We start from the raw sequence: 20196 nt of genomic DNA on the forward strand, positions 1-20196 counted from the left end.
CGTGGGAACTATAATATGAAGAGAGCGGAAACACACGAAGCCAGTCGGAAAATACCGAATGGTATTATATAGAGCAGCAAACCTTTTCATGTCAAGGACCCCCACATTGACACTAAAATAGCCCACGGACCCCAATTTGAAAACATATGCCAGGGACTCAAATAAAAGAAGATTTTTATTTCTCCATTTTAATTTCAAGGACCCCCCAGTAGTTTGACATGCATTCGTCTACTCTACGGACCCCCCATTTAATAGCATTTCTATCTCCGAGACCCCCAATTGATATTGTAAAATCAATGTTAATTTAACTCTGAGAGTGTATTAGTGTAGCCTACAAATGTTCCATTTGTACACTCTCAGAGTTACAGACCCATAAGGGTCCATTTGGTTCCAAACTATCATTTAGCTGGGGACCCCCTGGAACTCCTCAAGTACCCCTGGGGGTCCCCGGACCCCACTCTGGGAAGAGTACTATGGTAGTAGGCCTACTATATTAAACAATGGCACTTACCATTATTATATAACCCCTGTAGGAATACATTGACAGGGCAACTTTAAATTGCCAAATTGCTGTGCACGTTTCTTTGAGCAAGTGTGCAAATGTCCAGCATAGCAGTGGTTCTTCTCAAGACAAGCCTTTTCATGTAACACACACACACACACACACACACACACACACACACACACACACACACACACACACACACACACACACACACACACACACACACACACACACACGGTGAATCAGTGCTATTGAACACCCTTTATGTCTCTGTGTTGGTGAAATCAATATTGAACCAATAAAAAAAGTGTTTAAAAGCGCATCGACAAAACCTCCTAACTCCACTTGAGTTGGATGTTTTGTTTTTTTTTTCATTTCCTGAAAATATTTACATCTTGGAGAGGTGCATGGTTCTTCATGAAATATAAAATAAACCACGTTATTATTTTCGTCTTCTGCCATTCATTTATTTCAAGCACCGTTTAAGACGATAGAAAATGTGATCACTACTAGTCTGCACCAGAACCTCATGACTAGGAAATTAGTAAAAGACCAATTTTTGGATGTCAATTAGGGTTGGGGGAGGGTAAACATTTTAACTCATTTAGACCTGAGGATGATTATGCATGCAGTTTTCTGAAAAACCCAATGTTTCTGTGTCAGTGGTTCTCAATATGTGAATGTCAAGGACCCCAAAAATGATATGTAATTGGCCACTAACCCCCATCTGCAGGAACGCCTCAGAAGAAAAGAGTTGAGTTAAAAACGTTGACTCTGAAAGAATATATATTCAAAGATTTGTGCCACATTTTCACGATTTTTCCAAAAATAGCAGACCTACAAGCTCATAGCGTGCCACTCAATGGCGCGCTATGAGCTTGTAGATCTGCTAAAACACAGCTTTATTTGGACCTATAAGTGTGAAAAGAGGACAACCCAAGTCAGGTAATTTCCAAAATGATAGAGTTTAATGTTGTGGTGAGGAGGAGAGATTCATGTTTTCGTTGTGAATCAAAGCTGTACATTCCCTTCTTATGAATTATCAAACCAACCTTGTGTGGGTTTAGGATCTTCTTAACCCATAGTATATTCACCATATCATAAAATGAAGTTAAAAAAAAAACTAAACAAAAACAATTCCATTTTTAATAACAAGATACACCTTGGTAATAAATGTCTTGGGGCATAACAGGGACACACAGAGATAGGTAGGTGTACTTCATATTGTATATGGATGTACAGTATATATATAACCTTATAGAATCCCATGATTAGTCACGTGTGAATCATTCTTGTATGCCCACAAATGAGATAAACAAGACATTTAAATTCCAACCCTTCATTTTATCACATTACCGACGTTGAAGTGTTAGTATAGCTAAACTGCCGTTTCTAAATTCTAATATTGTCGATTCCCTGTCCCTGCAACTATACACCGACGCCGGTATTCTTTGATATCGCTACCAAATGCAACCGTCTTTGTTCTATGAAACGATCCATTTCAAATCATGGAGGAATGGAAGCATTTTCAGTTGATCGAAAATGAAGAAAAGAAGAAAATGCATTGTGCATAAACAAGCCACATTATGTCCTCATCTGCTAGCAAAACGTATCTTAGCGTGAGACTCAATAAATCAACTTGGAACCCAAGATCAAAATCAAAAGATGTTAAAGTTATTGGGATTGATGCATTGGGATTATGCGGTGCAAGAGTTTATTTGAGACTGATCAGGCCACCCCAAATACTGCACTGTACTTACAGTATCACCTCATTGAGTCAATTTCTAAGCTCATCTACACAAACAAGGTCACTTCTTTTTTTTTAACACCACCAAAACACCTGTTATAAGGTCCATCATTGTGTATACAACATACAGCATAGGTTATTTAGTACTGCAACAAGACTGCTTCCATATCAAAATATACAAAAAGAAAGAAAAATATGCGTTTCTACTCATTCCTTCATCCATTCATCAGGGTCTGCGGTGTTATGCCATTCACAAAACAATAATTTATCTTCCGAAACCATGAAAAGAAATCCACACATGAACACGTTTGTTTTAACATGTAAACAATTCATTCACTACACTTTTTTTAATTTTTTTATATATAAAACCATGGAGCCTTTTTTACTTTCTTCCAGTCGTACACTGTACAATTTCTTCAACCCAGAGAGATAATTGTGAAAAATAAATATGCTCCAAATGTATTATAATAATAATCCTACAATGACTTGTGCAAAAACACTTACATATCAGCTAGATTTAGATTTAGTAAGGAGTGGCTCAAGAAGCTTGATTCAACAAGCAGGTAGACGATGGTAAGACGAGACAGAGGCAGAGCCAACCGTGTGCTTTCCTAAGGTAATCGCCACAAAGCCTTATTTATCTACACTCGGGTCAACCACTCTGTCATTTGAATCATTCCAGGGTTCCAATTAGTTCAAATGGCATCACTGAATCATGTATGACAGCATGGTGGCAGTATAATGGCCGATGCATGCATGGAGTTTTAAATTATATACAACTACAGTACCTGTTCCAAATGGTTCCTATGGCTAAAATCATGCTTTTGGCGCCACAGCTAAGATGTCCCAAGTATTTTAATTGGGATATTTCACTATTTAAAACGTTCTGCTTTTACAAGTACATGTTCAGAATAACTAAGAATACAAATGATCACCACCACGGTATTTTTCATATGTACATATACAGTACAAGAGGCAAAAACATCGCTATTCTGTGGGGAAAAAAGGCCAAAATTTGAACACACGACTCAGGAGTCAGGTCATGAACTATACGTTTCCCGATAGAATCACGATATCGGTTGCTATTTTAACTGTATCCCCTCGACTGTGCTAACAGTTAAGACAAAAAGACCAGAGACGCTTCTCTGTTGGGTTTGCAAATTATGAATACAACGGAGCATCTGCATACAGTTTGTGCAATTCCTGAAATAAAGTAGCTGAACCATCAAGGCATTTTCAGCAACCAAAAACTAATTTAATGAGCATTAAAAAAAAGAAAGTCATAAATAAGTTTCTTCATAAAAAGAAAAAAAAAGAGATATTTACAAAATATAATCAGTTATAGGTGCCACAGTGATTTGAGAACCAAAAGAGAAGGAGGCCAAAAAACACCAACAAAAAGGTAAACATAGTTTTGGCACATGTTCCGTTAACAGTGTGGTTGCAATGATGCACGTGTTACTCAAAAAGACAACATCTAATTATTTTTCTTCTTCCCGTCCCTTCTGCTTAGTATTTGCTTGTGACAATTATTATGGTGGGCTTGGTCACAGTTTTATGGACACATGCAATGCATTAAAAGTAAAATACAGTAGCAGGTCAGCATGACCGTAGTCGCTTTACAAAGGAACTTTCTCTTTCCTGAATGAGACTGCATTCTTTGACCTATGTTAAAACAAAAACAACCTACGACGCCGCGTCTTTCTCTTTTGGCTTGGATTTCTGCTGCGTTGTACCCTGCTGTGCTCCTCCTCCTCCCCTCGCCGCGGCCTCAGCGACCGCCGCGCATTCCGACTCCGAGTTGTTCCAGGACGCCTTGAACGCCTTGCTGGGCTGCCGCGCGGCGGCGGGGAGAAGAAGAGTGGGGCTGGGCGTCTTCGTCGTCGTCGCCTCCTTCTCCTCCAGGTCGTCGAAGCTCACCTCCTGCACGGCCTCTTGTTTCTTGAAGGAGTCCCGGCGCTGCTCCGGCAGAGGAGCCAGCTTCCTCATCACCACCACCTCCTTGTTGGCGTTGTGGTTGCCGCCGCCGCCGCGGTGTGGCTGCGTGGCCGGCGAGCGGACGTGGTAGTCGTGGTTGCCTCCCGCGGCGGCGGCGCCCCTCTGCCCGCCGATGTACAGCCCCTGGCGGCCTGGGTGCTCGCCCACGCAGACGAACCCGGCGGCCGCGTCGCTCTCCACCAGATCCTCCAGGCCCTCGCCCTCCGACAGAGGCACCTCCATGGTGTGCCTGCGGGTGGCGCCGTAGGAGGCCTTCTTGTCGCCGCCGCCGCCGCCGCCGCCGCCGTGGTACCCGCCCGACAGCTTCTCCGCCGACTGCACCCTCTTGAGGAGCGGCGAGCGCGGGGGCTCGGCGCTGCGCGGGCGCCCCACCGAGGAGTGGCGGGCGACGGTGGGCGGGGACAGGGTCTTGCCTGGGTGGAAGCCGCCCACGGCGGCGCCGCCGTGCAGGGTGCACGCCGCCTTGGGGGGGTGGTTGGGGAGGGACTGGGGAGACAGGGGCTGGGGAGGGGGGATGCAGGCCAGCGGGGACGGCGGGATGCTGCTGGTGGACTTGCAGCGGCCGGCCTTGGTGTAGCGGCCGAGCACGTGGAGGGAACTGGGACGGGCCTGTGGCGCCGGAGAGTTGGGGGAGCTGGAGCACGAAGAGGAGCTGGAGTCTAATGCATGGGGGGGGGGGGGGGGGGGTGAAACAGAAACTGGCGTTAGTTAGCCCATTCTGACCTGAGATCAGATTCTAAAAATGGTCTGTTTGAAAATGACAGTTATCTGAAGAAGCTATGTTTCCATGTCTTCTATGTCTTCTATTTTTCAAAAATAGCAGACCTACAAGCTCGTAGCGCGCCACTCGGTGGCGCGCTACAAGCTTGTAGATCTGCTATTTTTAAATAGCTAAAGCATAACGTAATGCACTAAAGCAACTCAAAGCAAAGGGTTTGAATACCAAGCATTTGCAATTATTTTGGATGTTTCGCTTGCGTTGCTCATTCCACGAACGCCTGATCTTTACAATCTATACCTCATTACTCGTTAAAAGGTGACTTAATCGACAATTAAAATGATATCAAATACAATACCAATTGGTATTATAAAAGTGGAGAAATAATTTAAGGTTTAAGTTTCAGAAACTTTTTTTGTCGCCGAGTTTAACTATAATCAACATATGGAAGAATGTCAGAACAGGTCAAGATCTGAGGGTTCTCCATGTACGGTTATCCAGGGTTAGATGAGGCCAGTGGTCGTAGAGATGGCCATATATGGTGGCGTGACGTGTCACGAGGCGAAGACAGTATTTGGTTTAGACCAGTCATTAGTCCTAACACTACAACCTATCTGAAACCCTCACCCTAACCCTATAACCTCCCACGGGGCAGCACACCTAAACCTAACCTTAACCCATGTCTAACCAATGACTAGTCTAAACCAAGTATGCACCCCATATGGAGGCGTGATGTCACGAGGCGTGACCATATATGGAGGTGTGAGTAACACACAGAGATGAAGGTTCTCATGGAAAATGCAACCTATGGTCGTATTAATAAACCATATATGGAGCGTGTTTAAGAGCGTCTGCTAAATGCCTAAATTGTAATTGTAGGTTTCTGCTGCCTGCAGTGTTATACATGCACTGTTACAGGTAGTGGTGCTGTGTATTACCAGTGTTGTTTTCGTCGACTGAAACTAAGACGAAGAATGTTCGTCGACTGCCTTTATTCACTGACGAAAACTGAATGGAAACCGAATGAAAACTAAGCTATGATGACTAAAACTAAGACTAAATATACTGACAATTTCGTCAACAAATAAAAACTAGACAAAAATGTTAGGAAGGGACTAGTGGACACATCTACAAGCTCACAACGCGTCGCAGTTGTCGCGTTGTGAGCTTGTAGATCGTCTATTTTCAGAAAGTGAAATAATCAGCCATTACGACGGCATCAAGGCCCGCCAAAATACATTTTGTTTGACTAAATCAACTGTAGATTTAGTCGACTAAAATCTTATGACATTTAGTCGACTAAAACTAGACTAACACGAAAACATTCCAGGTGACTACAACTAAGTGAACACTATTCCAGAGACTATGACTAAAACAACACTGTGTGTGTGTGTGTGTGTCGTGTGTGTGTGTGTGTATTACAAACAAAATCAAGCGTCACATGCCATTTCCTCCTTTATCCAGCAGAGAGCAGCATTGCTGCATCTATAGCAGGGATGGAGAGGGCCACTTTATTTCCACACTCACTCCTGAGGGCCACATTGTATATTACGTTACTGTCGGAGCAGCCGATCAGCCGATCTACAAGCTCAAAACGCGTCGCACTGCGACATGTTTTGAGCTTGTAGATCAGCTATTTTTTTTGCTTTTATTAGAATAATAGCAAAAATAGGGACCTGGCGAGAGCAGGAGTGGACCTGGTGAGACGTAGGAGGGCCCGGACAGGAGTCAACCCACAGAGCCTAGTCCTTCCAACGTGCCGGAATAGTATACCTCCAGTCCCGGCAGAGTAGTTCAGGAGGAACGGATTGTGTGCCCTGGTTTTTCCCTTATGGGACTGATCGTGGGACTTATGTTAACTTTATGAACTAAATACAAATACATTTGGACATATAAGAAAATAACATTTCAATGCTACCGATTAAGCTACTGATTAATGTAGTAATTAAGTAAGTAATTAAAGCGGGTCATGTCTGCAAACCAATAATATATCAGTATTCTGATATTAACCTGAGAGCCACATTAACCCATTCTGGGCGGGAACCCCTTTTACTGTTTTTAAGGATTATGTTATACTTTAGCTATTGAAAAAAAGCCTACAAGCTCATAGTGTGGCACTTGGTGCCGCGCTATGAGCTTGTAGGTCTGCTATTTATCAATAGCTAAAGTGTGGTTCAAATCTTTGAATATATATTCTTTCCGAGCGAATGTTTTAAATTCAAATCTTTGCCTCTGGGGGGGGGGGTCCCTGGAACTACATATTTTCAGATGGCGCTCGGCGGCCAATTACATAATGATTTTGGGGGTCCTCGATTGGGGTAATTCAGAAAACTGTCATGATTTAGAATCAGCATGATGCTGCTTTTCCTCAGCTCCATGTTAATGAACGCATCAAGATTTATTTTCCGCTCTTTGTGGGGAAAAAAAGGTGACCAGTCATCCTCGTTCAGCCGGGTTTTTCTGTCATCAGTGCTGTATGAGCAGTGTTTATGCAATGTTTGTGTTTAAACAAAACATTGGCCATTCATTGTCAACGGCAATGTTAGGACAATGTTTGCGTTTACACAAACCCTCAAAGCTGGACATAGGAGGGCCCTCCAAAAAAAAAGAAAAGACTCCCATAAAAGCATACAGTATCCTGACACAAGATGTTGTCATACTTTTCCCTCCTTTTTGGGAGTTGTATACAATACGGCTTATTGCCCCCCCCCCCCCCCCCCCCCCCCATGGACTATAGCAAGTCATCTCCTCTCCAGCACTCACCTCCAGAGTGGTCCGGGGCAGGGGAGCGGCAGGGCGTGGAAGGCCCAGGAGAGAGGCTCTGCGTCGGGGAGCCCGAGAGGCTGTCACTGGAGGACTGGTGGAACCCCGAGGAGAAGCTGCGGCTGCTCTGCATGGGCGGAGGAGGCGTGGCGTGCTTGGTCAGCTTCTTCAGCATGCTGCGGCGCCTGCTGCCCCGGAGAGAGGAGAGGAGAGGAAACGTGTGACATACTTTCACCTGCATTTTGGTCACACAACGTCTTGTCACTTCTAATAGCTATACCTGGGATACAGCAAAAAGTTGCAATGCAATGTCTGAAATGCATCCAAACGTTGCTGTGTGTAAGGGGGAGAACATAAAAACAATGACACCCACACAGCTCTCTCTTGCTCTCTCTCTCTACCTACACACATAACTTACCGCAAGGAGTTACGCTACCTGTGTAACTGTGTTTACATGTGTGTGTGTGTGTGTGTGTGTGTCATATCAGACAGCGTTGCATGCTGCTTGCATCAGAGAAAGCGAGCAGAGAAAGCGAGCAGCACAAGAACTTCATTTGTTTTCGGGGTCTGAGGTAGGGGCTTGGGGCTAATACATTGCAGAGCCTTGTCAGCTTTGGTGCCCGGCCGGGCAGACTCGAACCCCATGGGGCATTTTGGGCCTACGGTGTTGCCTATACCCAAAAACAGCCGAACTACAGAACTACAGTTTCACAATGAGTGCCGCGCTTATACGAGCGTGTAGATTTTAGAAAAATCGTGAAAACGTGTTGCAAATCTTTGAATACATATTCTTTCACAGTGAAACGTTTTTAACTGAAATATTTGCTTCTGTTGAAGAGGCTTTGGTTGTATAGTGGTTAATTGGAGTAGTCAGCTGTGGGGTGGGGGTATAGGGAACTTTTTTTATTTATTATATATATATTTTTGTTCTGTATTTATTGTTGTTAAAACATTTCCTGATGTTTCTTGGAAGATTTCGTTTGTATTTGTGCTGCCATGGGGATGTGGGGGGGGGGGGGGGGGATATATGTGAATAATTGTTTTGAAATGACTTATTATGTTGTAAAGAAAATCAATAAACATAACCCATTTTGGGCGGGAACCCATTTTGGTATTTTAAACATTATGTTATAATTTTGCTGATCTACAAGCTCTTGCTATTTTTTAAAAATCATTAAAATGTGCCTCAAATCTTTCAGAAAATTGTCATGATTTAGAAAACTTTTTTTTTTATTTCGACGTCAGGCCTGAATGGGTTAAATAATATATATATATATATATATATATATATATATATATATATATATATTTGCTTCTGGGGGGGGGGGGGGGTCCCTGGAACAGCATATTTCCAATATGGGTCGGTGGGTCCTTGACATGAAATAATTTGAGTACCACTGACATAGAAACATAGGTTTTTTTCAGAAAACTGTCATGATTTTAGAAGACATTTTGTAGAATCTCAGGTCTGTAAAGGGATAGCCTCGGAAACCCAGACGTTTTTATTTCCAGGGAGGAAAAATAAGTCTGGGTCCGAGTCCACTTCAATTCGGCATAGAGTAGCGCAAACGTCGATCACTCTCTGCTGATTTCTGATCGTCTGCACCTTTGTTAAATTGACACACACACGCACACATGTAAACACACACACACACACACACTCCCCTCTCTCTCTCTCTCTCTGTCGCTCTAAATAATTAGTCTCATGTCGCGCAGCTGCGCATAGTTTCTCCCGGCGGATCCTGCCGGGAGCTGCCTATGCCATAGAAAGCATAGGTGAGTTCCAGGCTAGTAAAGGGATAACTCTTGACGTTTACCTCTCTGCTCCTTCCTTCCTCTTGCTCTTCTTGCTGCGTCGGGCCATCTTGGCCTTGTAACTGGTCTTCCTGGCGGGGCCCACCTTTATGGAGGTGTTCTCCAGAGCAGTGGTCTGCAGGGTCACCTTGCTGCCGCTCTGTTGAAGACATTCATTATGTGAGGTTCACTTTCTTTCTTATCATGTCGAGGTTTTTGATTTTTTTCCCCATTCATAAATCAGTGCTATTGAACGTCTGTGTGTTGTTTCGAAAATATTGAACCAATGGAAAGTTGTAAAAAAAAAAAAACGCTTTGGACAAAACCTCTTAACTCCATTGGACCCTCAAACTGTCTGCTAGAGCAGCTAACTCCACCACCTCTCCCCCCCTCATGCAAGTAATTGACAATATATTAAAGTCACACCACCAACTTTGATGAGGCTGTATGTATGAATGAATGAACCATTGTAAAACGCTTTGTAAAGCGCTTTGAGCACTTGGAAAAGCGCTAAATAAATGCAATTCATTGCTTTGTTTTCACAATATAAGGTTTTCTTAATTTCCTGAAAAAAAAAAATCATTTCCTGAAAAAAATGAACATTTTGGAGTTAGGTGGTTCCTTCCCGACAGCAGAGTATAATGAAACACTTCCATCCATAAGGCCTCATTCACACATAAACAACATATGCTCTGTGCCCTGCCTGTGTTTGATGGCCGCCCTCAATGCTTCTCCAATGGGAGTCACATGATTTTGACCAAACATTTGCGTCTCTCCCCTCCATCAAACACAAAATGCTTGTTCAAACCACGTGACTCCCATTGGAAAAGCACTGAGGTCGGCCATCAAACACAGGCAGAGCACAGAACACATGTTGTTCATGTGTGAATGTATATAATAAGTCTATATAATATGGAGTCAACGACGTTACAACGTTTTAGTGTCGGAGAAGACGTGTGTTACCTTTAGAAGCAGCTCCACCACCTCCGTGTGCACCAGTCCCTGTACAGACTCCCCGTTGACGTGGGTGATGAGATCACCTGCCCTCAGGCCGGCCTCCTGAGCTGGACTGCCCTCCTCAACGCACTGTAGAGACGCACACGTCACACACGTCACGCAGAGATTGACACGCACGCAGGCACGCACGCAGGAAGAGATTGACACACACGCAGGCACACACACGGGCAGAGATTGACACACACGCAGGCACACGGAGATTGACATTATTAGTTGACAAAATGATCATCTAATCGCAGTTACAAAACCTTTTCATTTTTCCACACAGCCAAATTGACCCGTTAAAAACGTTCACTCTGAAAGTATATATATTCAAAGATTTGTGCCGCATTTTCACGATTCTTTCCAAAAATAGCAGACCTACAAGCTCGTAGCGCGGCACTCGGTGCCGCGCTATCAGCTTGTAGATCTGCTATTTTTCAATAGCTGAATTATAACATAATGATTCAAAACATCAAAAGGGGTTCCCGCCCCGAGAATGGGTTAACAGAAATCCTTTTGTTTCAACGCAAAAATATCACTTACTTTAAGTAACTATTATATTATTTAAAAATGATTTAGGGTAGGTACCCTCACAAAAACATGCAGTAATCCTGGTCTCTAAACTGCCTCCCCCTGGCCAGCCGGGGCGCCTGATGGAGGGGAAAGGAACTGGTTGGAATAACGTGTTCCTTCCACGCGCTACGTCAAACCAGGGAAACTCCCCCCTGTCAGGTGTAAAGGAGCAACTTGGACACTCAAGCATGAAGGAAGCATCAGTTAAGTCCGTTGCTCTCCCCAGGTTGGCGGAGGGTGTGTAGAGCCCAGGATCACATTAGATGATTGACACAGGGGTGAAAAATGGGTTACAAAATCGTGGGATAAAAAATATATTTAAAATAAATAAAAATTATTTAAAAACCTACCCACCCATTGTCAGCCCATTGTCTGTCCTGACGAAGGTCTAATCTGTTAACTTGTTTTCCACTTTACGACAGTACTCCTTTACGGCAATGTACTGTATACGCATGTGCAGTGGACGCAGGTAATCAGATGTGAATCGTGGAGGGAACAGCATTTACATGGTCGAGCCGGTGTATGTATACGGTGAATAACGTGTTCTACAACTGAATAAACGTCGTGTTTATTAAGACCCGATCAACACAATCGACCGAAACGTCGACCTGATAAAGAGCAACATTTTGGCAAGTGTCTGACAAGTGTGTGCGGGACCTTTTCTTTGTTTTTCAAAGATACCCTTTTTTTACTGTTTTTTTTTTTGTGGCTTTCGCCTTTATTTTATATATTTTATGGAGGGAAAGACAGTACGCTGACAGGAAATGGGGGAGAGAGATGGGAGGGGAGTGACATGCAGTAAGGGCCGTCGGGGACCGGGGGTCGAACCCACGGCACACTGCCAGGGCTCGGACTGCCGGCCAAGGTGCCTGGACCGCTGAGCCACGGCCCAGGCCCAAAGAGATACCTTATTTTTTGTCACAGTCACAGACTTTTGTCATTTATTGTACAGTCTAGGTCTTGTATTGCTATGTTTTGTTCCCTGGTCTAGTTTTCATGGTTCTATGTTTGTTTGCTCCAGCTGTGTCTCATTTTGTAATCAACCCTCATGTGTATATCAGTCTCGTTCCCCAGTCAGTCCTTGTTGAGTCATTGTATCCTGTCACCTGTTTCAGTCTGTTTTAAGTTATTTCATGTTCACCTGTCTTCTGTATTAAAACACCAATTCATGGTTTTGAGAACACTACATGCCTGGCTGTCCTGCGTTTGGGTCCTTACCTCACCTACACGTGACATTTTTAAAGAAAACCTACCCAGACCATGTGGTGCACGGTGTACACGTCGCTGTCTCCCATGTAGACTCGGATGGCGCGCAGCGCGAAGCCGAACCTCTTCCCGGAGCTGTGGATGACCACGGGCGGGCGCAGACAGCTGATGCTGAGGGACAGGTCCCCGCGGCTGGGGGACGAGTCTCTGGACGACGGGTTGGAGGACAGGGACAGAGACGACTTGGGACTTGTGGGGGGGGGCGGACCGCCGCCGCTGCTGCCCGCCGAGTCGTCTGAATTTGGGAGGGGAAAGGAGAGCGATTAGTAAAGGGGGTGCAATGATACATTTGAACCAATTTAGGCCTGACGTCAAAAAATTTAAATCACACCCGTGTGAACTGAGTGGTGCAATTTGCGTGAAACATTGTATAACAGGTATATCCCATTTTGAGCGGGGACCCCTTTTGGTGTTAGCATTACGTTATGCTTTAGCTATTTTTGAAAATAAAAACGACAGACATAGCGAAACATAGCTTTTTCAGAAAACTGTCATTTTCAAACAGACATTTTTTAGAATCTGATCTCAGGTCAGAACGGGTATATATATATATATCCTCCGTATACCTGGGGTGATGACGAGGGACAGGCCAGACACCGAGGCTGACTTGGGGACCTTGCAGGCGGCCCCCGCGGGGGGCCTGGGGTCCTCGGGCGTCTCCAGCTGGTGGGCGATGCGTCGGGACGCGCCCCTCCGGTAGGACGGCCTGGTGCCCGTGCTGTTGCTCCTCAGGCGAATGCGCCGCAAGTTGGTGACCATGCCGTCTGGAGGACAAGGGTGGGGTCAATCAATCAATCAATCAATCAATCAATCAATCAATCAATCAAACTTTATTGTCAGCACACATTACAAGTAACATGGGTGAAATTCTTGTTGTGCAGGCACTCATTGCAGTTACGGGGGATAGAGACAACAATCAGAGCTATACACGCTGCAGCCATATTTCGGCGCTGCCTTCAGCTTTCTTGCATCAGAAAAACAAAGAAAAGAGGAAGAAAGAAGGATAGGGGGGGTGGAGTAGGGCTGCGAATCTTTAGGTGTCCCACGATTCGATTCGATTCCGATTCTTGGGGTGACGATTCGATTAAAAAACGATCTTTTAGATTTTTCTGATTCTCGATTCAAAAAAGATTTTTTTTCGATTCTAAAGCAGTTTTTTTATTTTTATTAAAAACAATTAAATATAATTTTAGCATGATCTACTCCAGTCTTCTGGCATGAAAGCAGAGTACATTTAGTAAAAAGCTTGTATAATTGTAAAGGTTTTATCAACTGAATGATTTAAACACACAAAGGTTAAATCCAAGAGTAAGAACATGTCTCATTTATTTAGCTTGCACAAATTTGAACCAGTGCAAAAGTTACAAAATCTCTTCTCACTCAATACCAGAACAATACATTAGTATTAAAACAGGTGTAAAATAAATACAATTGGCAGGCTTAGCTTAGCTGGTAGTAGCCTCGATAGCCAGGCTTTCATTTCGTCTGCGCGAAAGATGAAAGCCTGGAAAAAGCCGTGGGCTGAACAAGTCTAAAAGTGGGAGTCAACCCTTCCGGGTGGGCGTCGCTCTAAATGATGTGACGTAGCGCTGCACTAGGGGGGAGAGGAGGGACCGGGGGTGACGGACAGATCGATGAGATCCAATCAGGGTGCGCGCATTTCTGAGGCGCGACCCGCCCCTCTAGACGAGAAATGTCTCGCTCTGGGTCAGGCTAAGCTGGTAGTAAATGCACTATGCAGAAACCCAGTCCATAATGCATTGCATGCACAGGTACATTAAATGTACCTGTGCATGCAATGCATTATGGCCTCTTTTTTTTTCTTGCACAAATTTTGTGCATTTCTTTTTTTAAATAATAATAATAAATAAATAAAAATGTATTTTTGGAAAATGAGAATCGATTCTGAATCGGACGGCATTAGAATCGCGATTCTAACTCGAAATGATTTTTTTTGACAGGCCTAGGGTGGAGGCAGGTAAAAGATGCCTTCTTCAGAAGCAAGCAAGCAGCGGGGTCAGCAGCGTTGTTTAGATTTTAGTTTTTAGTCGTAAGTCTTTGGAATAAAACTTCGTTTGGTTTAAGTCACATTTTCAGTCACCGAAAGGTTTTGGTGTTTGTCTAGTCTTAGTCGACTAAATGTCCTAAGATTTTTGTCGTCTAGTCTTAGTCGACTCTTAGTCGACTGAATGTCATAAGATTTTAGCCAAAATACATTTTAGTCGACTAAATCAACTGTAGATTTAGTCGACTAAAATGTATTTTGGCGGACCTGTGTCGTAATGGCTGATTTTACACTTGCTGAAAATAGACGACCTACAAGCTGTGCTTGGGCTATTTTCAGCATGCAACCAAGTGTAAAATGACGTGTGTCTTACTTATACTGGATCTCTTGTCCACTAGTCCCTTCGTAACATTTTAGTCTAGTTTGTTTGACGAAATTGTTTTAGTCACCATAGCTTAGTTTTCATTTAGTTTCCATTTAGTTTTCGTCCGTGAAAAAAGGTAGTCGTCGAACATTTTTCGTCTTAGTTTTAGTCGACGAAATCAACACTGGGTGGAAAGAGTACTCACATGTTTTTACTTGAGTAAAAGTTATCGATACGGCAATTTAGAAATGCTCCGTTGCAAGTAAAAGTTCCGGAATTCAAAATGTACTTGAGTGAAAGTCCAAAAGTATTGGCATCAAAATGTGCTTAAAGTACCTAAAGTTAAAGTACTCACTATGCAAAATGTCTCATTTCAGGTTTAAAAAAATATAAAAACGTTTTGAAATTAGCCAATCTACAAGCTCACAATGCGCCGCATAGCAACGCATTGTGAGCTTGTAGATCGGCTATTTTCAAATGGCCAAAATGTATAAAGGGCTAAAGTGATTGCTGCGCAGCAGGACCCAGCAATGTTTGTTTGTGTCTGTGTGTCCATTAGCACCTTATTAAGGGCCCGGGTTTATTTAATCCATTAATAAAATGTGCCCATCGTTTAAAGCGCCCGGACCACTTTCACCGACGGACCGGATGTTGTTGTGAATGTGTGTGTGTGTAGCAGCTAACAATAGCCACACCACTCTGAAGACGATTGACAACAACGGGAGGTAAGAATAAATCTATCGCGACTATAGCGACTGGACAGCGGGGGCCCGGCAAAACACAGGATGTTTTTTCATAATTAGACGGGATGATTTAGATCGCGAGTCATTAACGTTTTAAGATTTTCGTCGGCGGCGGCTAAACAGGAGGGGGGGGGGGGGGGGACAATTTCGATGACGTGTCACTGTTTTGCAACACCGAGGATTTGCGCAACAAGCGCCTCTAGGCTGTGGAGCGATGCGACCTGTTTTGATATCACTAACTTGACTCGGGCACATGACCGACCGTACTAATAGTACCATGACGGACATCTACGTCATGGGCCCTTAAACTGTGTTAATGATGCATGTGGTCGGGTCAGCCTTACCCTCCTCCTCTGCGGAGATGGCGAAGCGAGACATGGTGTCCAGGCTCTGGGTGCTGTTCATCACCAGCGGGCTGGCACTGCGCTCCGACTGGGAAGAGCTGGACGAGGCTCGGGGTCGCAAGCTGGAAGGACAAACAAGACCCACGGTTAGCCCGTTCAGGACGGGAACCCAACGCCCTTTTTGGTGTTTTAAAGATGGGAGTGCCACAATTTTTGTATTTTTCCAGTTTGTCATGTGTCTATGAGGTGACAGCACTTCATTAGACACCCTGGAGTCGTTTTTATGTGCAATGGTGTATTAACCCATTCAGGGCGGGAACCCCTTTTGGTGTTTTAAGCATTATGTCATGCTTTAACTATTGAAAAATAGCAGATCTACAAGCTCATAGTGCGGCACTGAGTGCCGCGCTACGAGCTTGTCGATGATATTTTTTGAAAAATCTTGAAAATGTGGTGCAAATCTTTGAATATATATTCTTTCAGAGCGAACGTTTTTAACTCAAATCTTTGCTTCTGAGGGGTTCCTGGAACTACATATTTTCAGATAGGCTCGGCAGCCAATTCAATATAATTTTTGGGGTCCTTGACATGAAATATTGAGCACCACTGATATAGAAACATGGGTATTTCAGAAAACTGTCAGGATTTTTAATTTCGACGTCAGGCCTAAATAGGTTAAAGATGGAGTGCCGCGATTTTTTCCACCCTAAAACATGATCATCAGGTCTTATTGTTATATAGGAGGTATAATTTTTTCAAAAAAGTGTACAGTATTTGTTAAAACCACCAGTTCATTAAGTATGCCTGGTTTGCCTGGTGGGTGGTGATGGGTGGTGATCCACCTGAACTGAAGCCGCACCCACAGCTGTAGTTGTATGATAAAGGGCGAGGGGTTAGGGGAGGGGCTGATAGTGTGATGTCACTATATTACTGTTTAATTAATTGGCCTGTTTGACTGTTTGACTGGTTCATCCTCCAGGAAGAAACCCTAAATACAAAGTTAACCCATTTAGACCTGAGACCGGATTCTACAAAACGTCTTCCAAAACAGTTTTCTGGAGAAAAAAAAAACGGGTGCAGTACTTAGTTTAGACAGTTTTTGGTTTAGACTAGTCATTTGGTTAGACCAGTCATTAGACCTAACAACTACAACCTATCTCAAACCCTCACCCTAAACCTAACCTCCCACGGGGCAGCACACCTAAACCTAACCTTAACCCATGTCTAACCAATGACTAGTCTAAACTAAGTATGCACCCTAAACCTAACCTTAACCCATGTCTAACCAATGACTAGTCTAAACTAAGTATGCACCCTAAACCTAACCTTAACCCATGTCTAACCAATGACTAGTCTAAACTAAGTATGCACCCTAAACCTAACCTTAACCCATGTCTAACCAATGACTAGTCTAAACTAAGTATGCACCCTAAACCTAACCATAACCCATGTCTAACCAATGACTATAGTCTAAACTAAGTATGCACCCTAAACCTAACCTTAACCCATGTCTAACCAATGACTAGTCTAAACTAAGTATGCACCCTAAACCTAACCTTAACCCATGTCTAACCAATGACTAGTCTAAACTAAGTATGCACCCTAAACCTAACCTTAACCCATGTCTAACCAATGACTAGTCTAAACTAAGTATGCACCCCGAAAGAACGTATCAGCGGTACACTGGTGCTCAAGGCTATTCATATCAAGGACGCACAGAATGATCTGTATTTGGCCCGCAGATCCCCATCTGAACATATGTTGTTCCAGGGACCCACCCAACCCGTTCACTGTGAAAGAATATTCAAAATGATTTGCACTAGGGTTGTCCCGATCGGATCGGGTGATCGGAAACCGGGGGGCCGATCACGTCATTTTTCAAATGATCGGAAACGTATCGGGATCCAAAAAACGTGATCGGGACATCCCTATAGTATCAATATTATATCCATCCATGTTATTCATGTTATTTATTGTCTGTGATTTGGGATATTGTGCTATTGTGATATATGTGACCGGGGACAGTAGTTTGATATATAAGGGGGCCATGGTCATTTTTCAGTTCTTTACATATTATGAAACTGCACACTGTAACCTTTCATATGATGTATTGCTCATTGAAATTGGGGGGGAAATGAAGAAGATATGACCATTTGAAACTTGTTGAACCAGGATTGTCAAATTAGAGAATTCCCTCTTCAAAGATTCCTTCGAATTTAGCACCTCTGAGCCCAGGAATGGGTGTGACAATAGATACTTGTCTCCACCCCTAGATACTTGCATAAACACTCCCCCCATCCTCTAACAACTCCACACTGTCAACTGCACAGAATGACTTGAGTGGACACTTAGTAAAAGAGGAATAAGGACATCTAGAACTCTTAGAATAAAAATAAATAGAGATGCGAAAGTATTAATATTGCAATATAGAAATATAGGACGGACGTTGTTTAGTGTATGTTTTGTAATGATACAATCTAAAAAGTAACTAGTAGGCTAATTGAGTTTTCAAATAAATACATGGGGAGTAAAACTACTTGCAGCTAACACTGCAAGTAGGCTATAATTTATTCCATGAAGTTACTTCTAGTTTTAGACCCATGCTTTTAATTGCTAAATCAAAAAATGCTGTATGTTTAGTTTACATTACATTATTACAAAGGTACCTTTTTACCCCTAAATGCATGGCTTGAATCAGCCGTGCACTGATGTGAAAGAGTCAAAACCTTACCAACAGAAATGCAGGGGAAAAAATACCTTAGACGTGTGTTATGATTAGGGGTGGGTCCCGAAACTCGGGACCAAGTATGTACCGAACCGAACGTGCCTGGGTACCGGGTACCCATTACAATAATTCAATTTCGGTTCTCTCTATCGGTTCCGACAGACACGCGGTCACACGCTATTTATTTATTTTCTACCCTTTTAATAGAAGCGCAGGGAACAGAGCTGATCTACAAGCCCACACCGCCTTGCATCAGCGACGCGTTGTGGGCTTGTGGCTTGCAGAGGTGGGGCTATTTCTCTGCATGGAGTTGTCGAGGAGTGTAGAGACAGAGAGACGCGCTGTGTAGAGAAGCAATGAAGCAACATCATTATTAAAGTTTCTTAAACGTAATTTTCAAGTGAAGTTTATGGGAGGAAACTTTTAAGAGAGGGGACAGGAGTCTTGTGCCCTGCTGCCTGAGTTGCCTCACTGCATGATCATGCATGTGCACTGCACAGCATTGAATCAACATCAACCCACCTCGGATGCGTGTGTGTGTGTGTGTGTGTGTGATCACGGCGTAGGGTCCAGACTCCAGAGGCTCAATTAGTTTAGACTCTAAATTAATTAAACTAAACTCTAATTAACTTTAGAGCTTGCAGTCGAACTGTCGAAGAGAGGTGGCGAAAAAACAAGAAAAACAACAAATGATAGCCTACTCTGGCAGCATGCACATTTCTGTTAGCAAACCACAGCATGCAAGCCGCCTTTGTTTTCAATGATCCCACCATTCGCACATCGGCAAATCCGTTCTCACCTATCGGCTGGAGATGCCCCCCCCCCATTAGCGATGCTAATTTGTGTGTGTGTGTGTGTGTGTGTGTGTTGCTCTCAGATCTCAGACATGCTTTTATTTGTCATTGTCAGTAGTTAGTAGTAAGAGAAGTAGCCTACAACACTATTGCCCTGGGTAAATACAGAATAGATATATTATATTTAAAATAATCACTATTATCCACAAATGGCTCAATAAAGGAGAGGATGTTACACTATTCATTGTACATTATATATATACTCAAATTGACTTTGAGCTTTTTTGTTAAATAAACATTTGACCTCATTTAAGTTATTTTATACCATTTAGGAACCGAAATAGGGAACCGTTAAGAACCGGAATCGATAAGCAGAACCGGAATCGGTACCGGACTCGAAAAAATCCTAACGATACCCATCCCTAGTTATGATCCTTCCACTTTTAAGAAGATCACACCAGGATTTGTACTACACTATGTCTTCACATTCAATTCACTAGTTGGAAGAAACACACCATTGTGGAAGGTTTAAAGGTTTTTATTGAATGAGAGAATGAAGTGATGAGGAGGAGTGTGATGATGAGGAGGAGAGCGGGGCGTGGGTTCCGGGGGGTTCGCCGACCCTTTAGTCTTTGGGGAAGGGGTCGTGTGGCGGTCAGCCCGCGGCACACGTGGGGCGTGATCGCGTGGCGGTCAGCCCGCGGTACGCTTGGAGGCGTGATCCTCAAAAAGGACTACGGGGGCGACTACTAGGCCAGGGAGTTGTGGGCCTGCTTGATGTCGTGGAGGGAGGAGCGGATGTAGGTCAGGTATGCCTGGGAAGACCATCTACCTAGCAGGCGGACGGTGTGGTCCTGG

At 43.7% G+C, this 20196-nt stretch overlaps 1 protein-coding gene across 5 annotated transcripts in view; it reads right to left on the bottom strand.

Annotated features, from left to right (window-relative positions):
* Window positions 1-1453: 1453 nt before the first annotated feature.
* The window catches only part of mast3a (microtubule associated serine/threonine kinase 3a), an 85831-nt gene continuing 67088 nt past the window's right edge, over window positions 1454-20196 (bottom strand). For 3 of the 5 annotated variants that reach the window (XM_083782540.1, XM_083782541.1, XM_083782538.1), the window contains 7 exons: window positions 15820-15941; window positions 12930-13127; window positions 12351-12598; window positions 10489-10611; window positions 9549-9685; window positions 7732-7919; window positions 1454-4909 (listed from right to left, as the gene is read on the bottom strand). In XM_083782540.1, the coding sequence (XP_083638666.1) occupies window positions 3939-4909; window positions 7732-7919; window positions 9549-9685; window positions 10489-10611; window positions 12351-12598; window positions 12930-13127; window positions 15820-15941 (1987 nt within the window). In that variant the 3' untranslated portion in view covers window positions 1454-3938. The remainder of the gene's footprint in view (window positions 4910-7731; window positions 7920-9548; window positions 9686-10488; window positions 10612-12350; window positions 12599-12929; window positions 13128-15819; window positions 15942-20196) is intronic. The other 2 variants (XM_083782542.1, XM_083782539.1) reach the window with 1 other exon arrangement.

This window comes from Protomyctophum parallelum (genome assembly GCF_964188405.1).
Source record: "Protomyctophum parallelum genome assembly, chromosome: 14".
Classification (NCBI taxonomy): domain Eukaryota; kingdom Metazoa; phylum Chordata; class Actinopteri; order Myctophiformes; family Myctophidae; genus Protomyctophum; species Protomyctophum parallelum.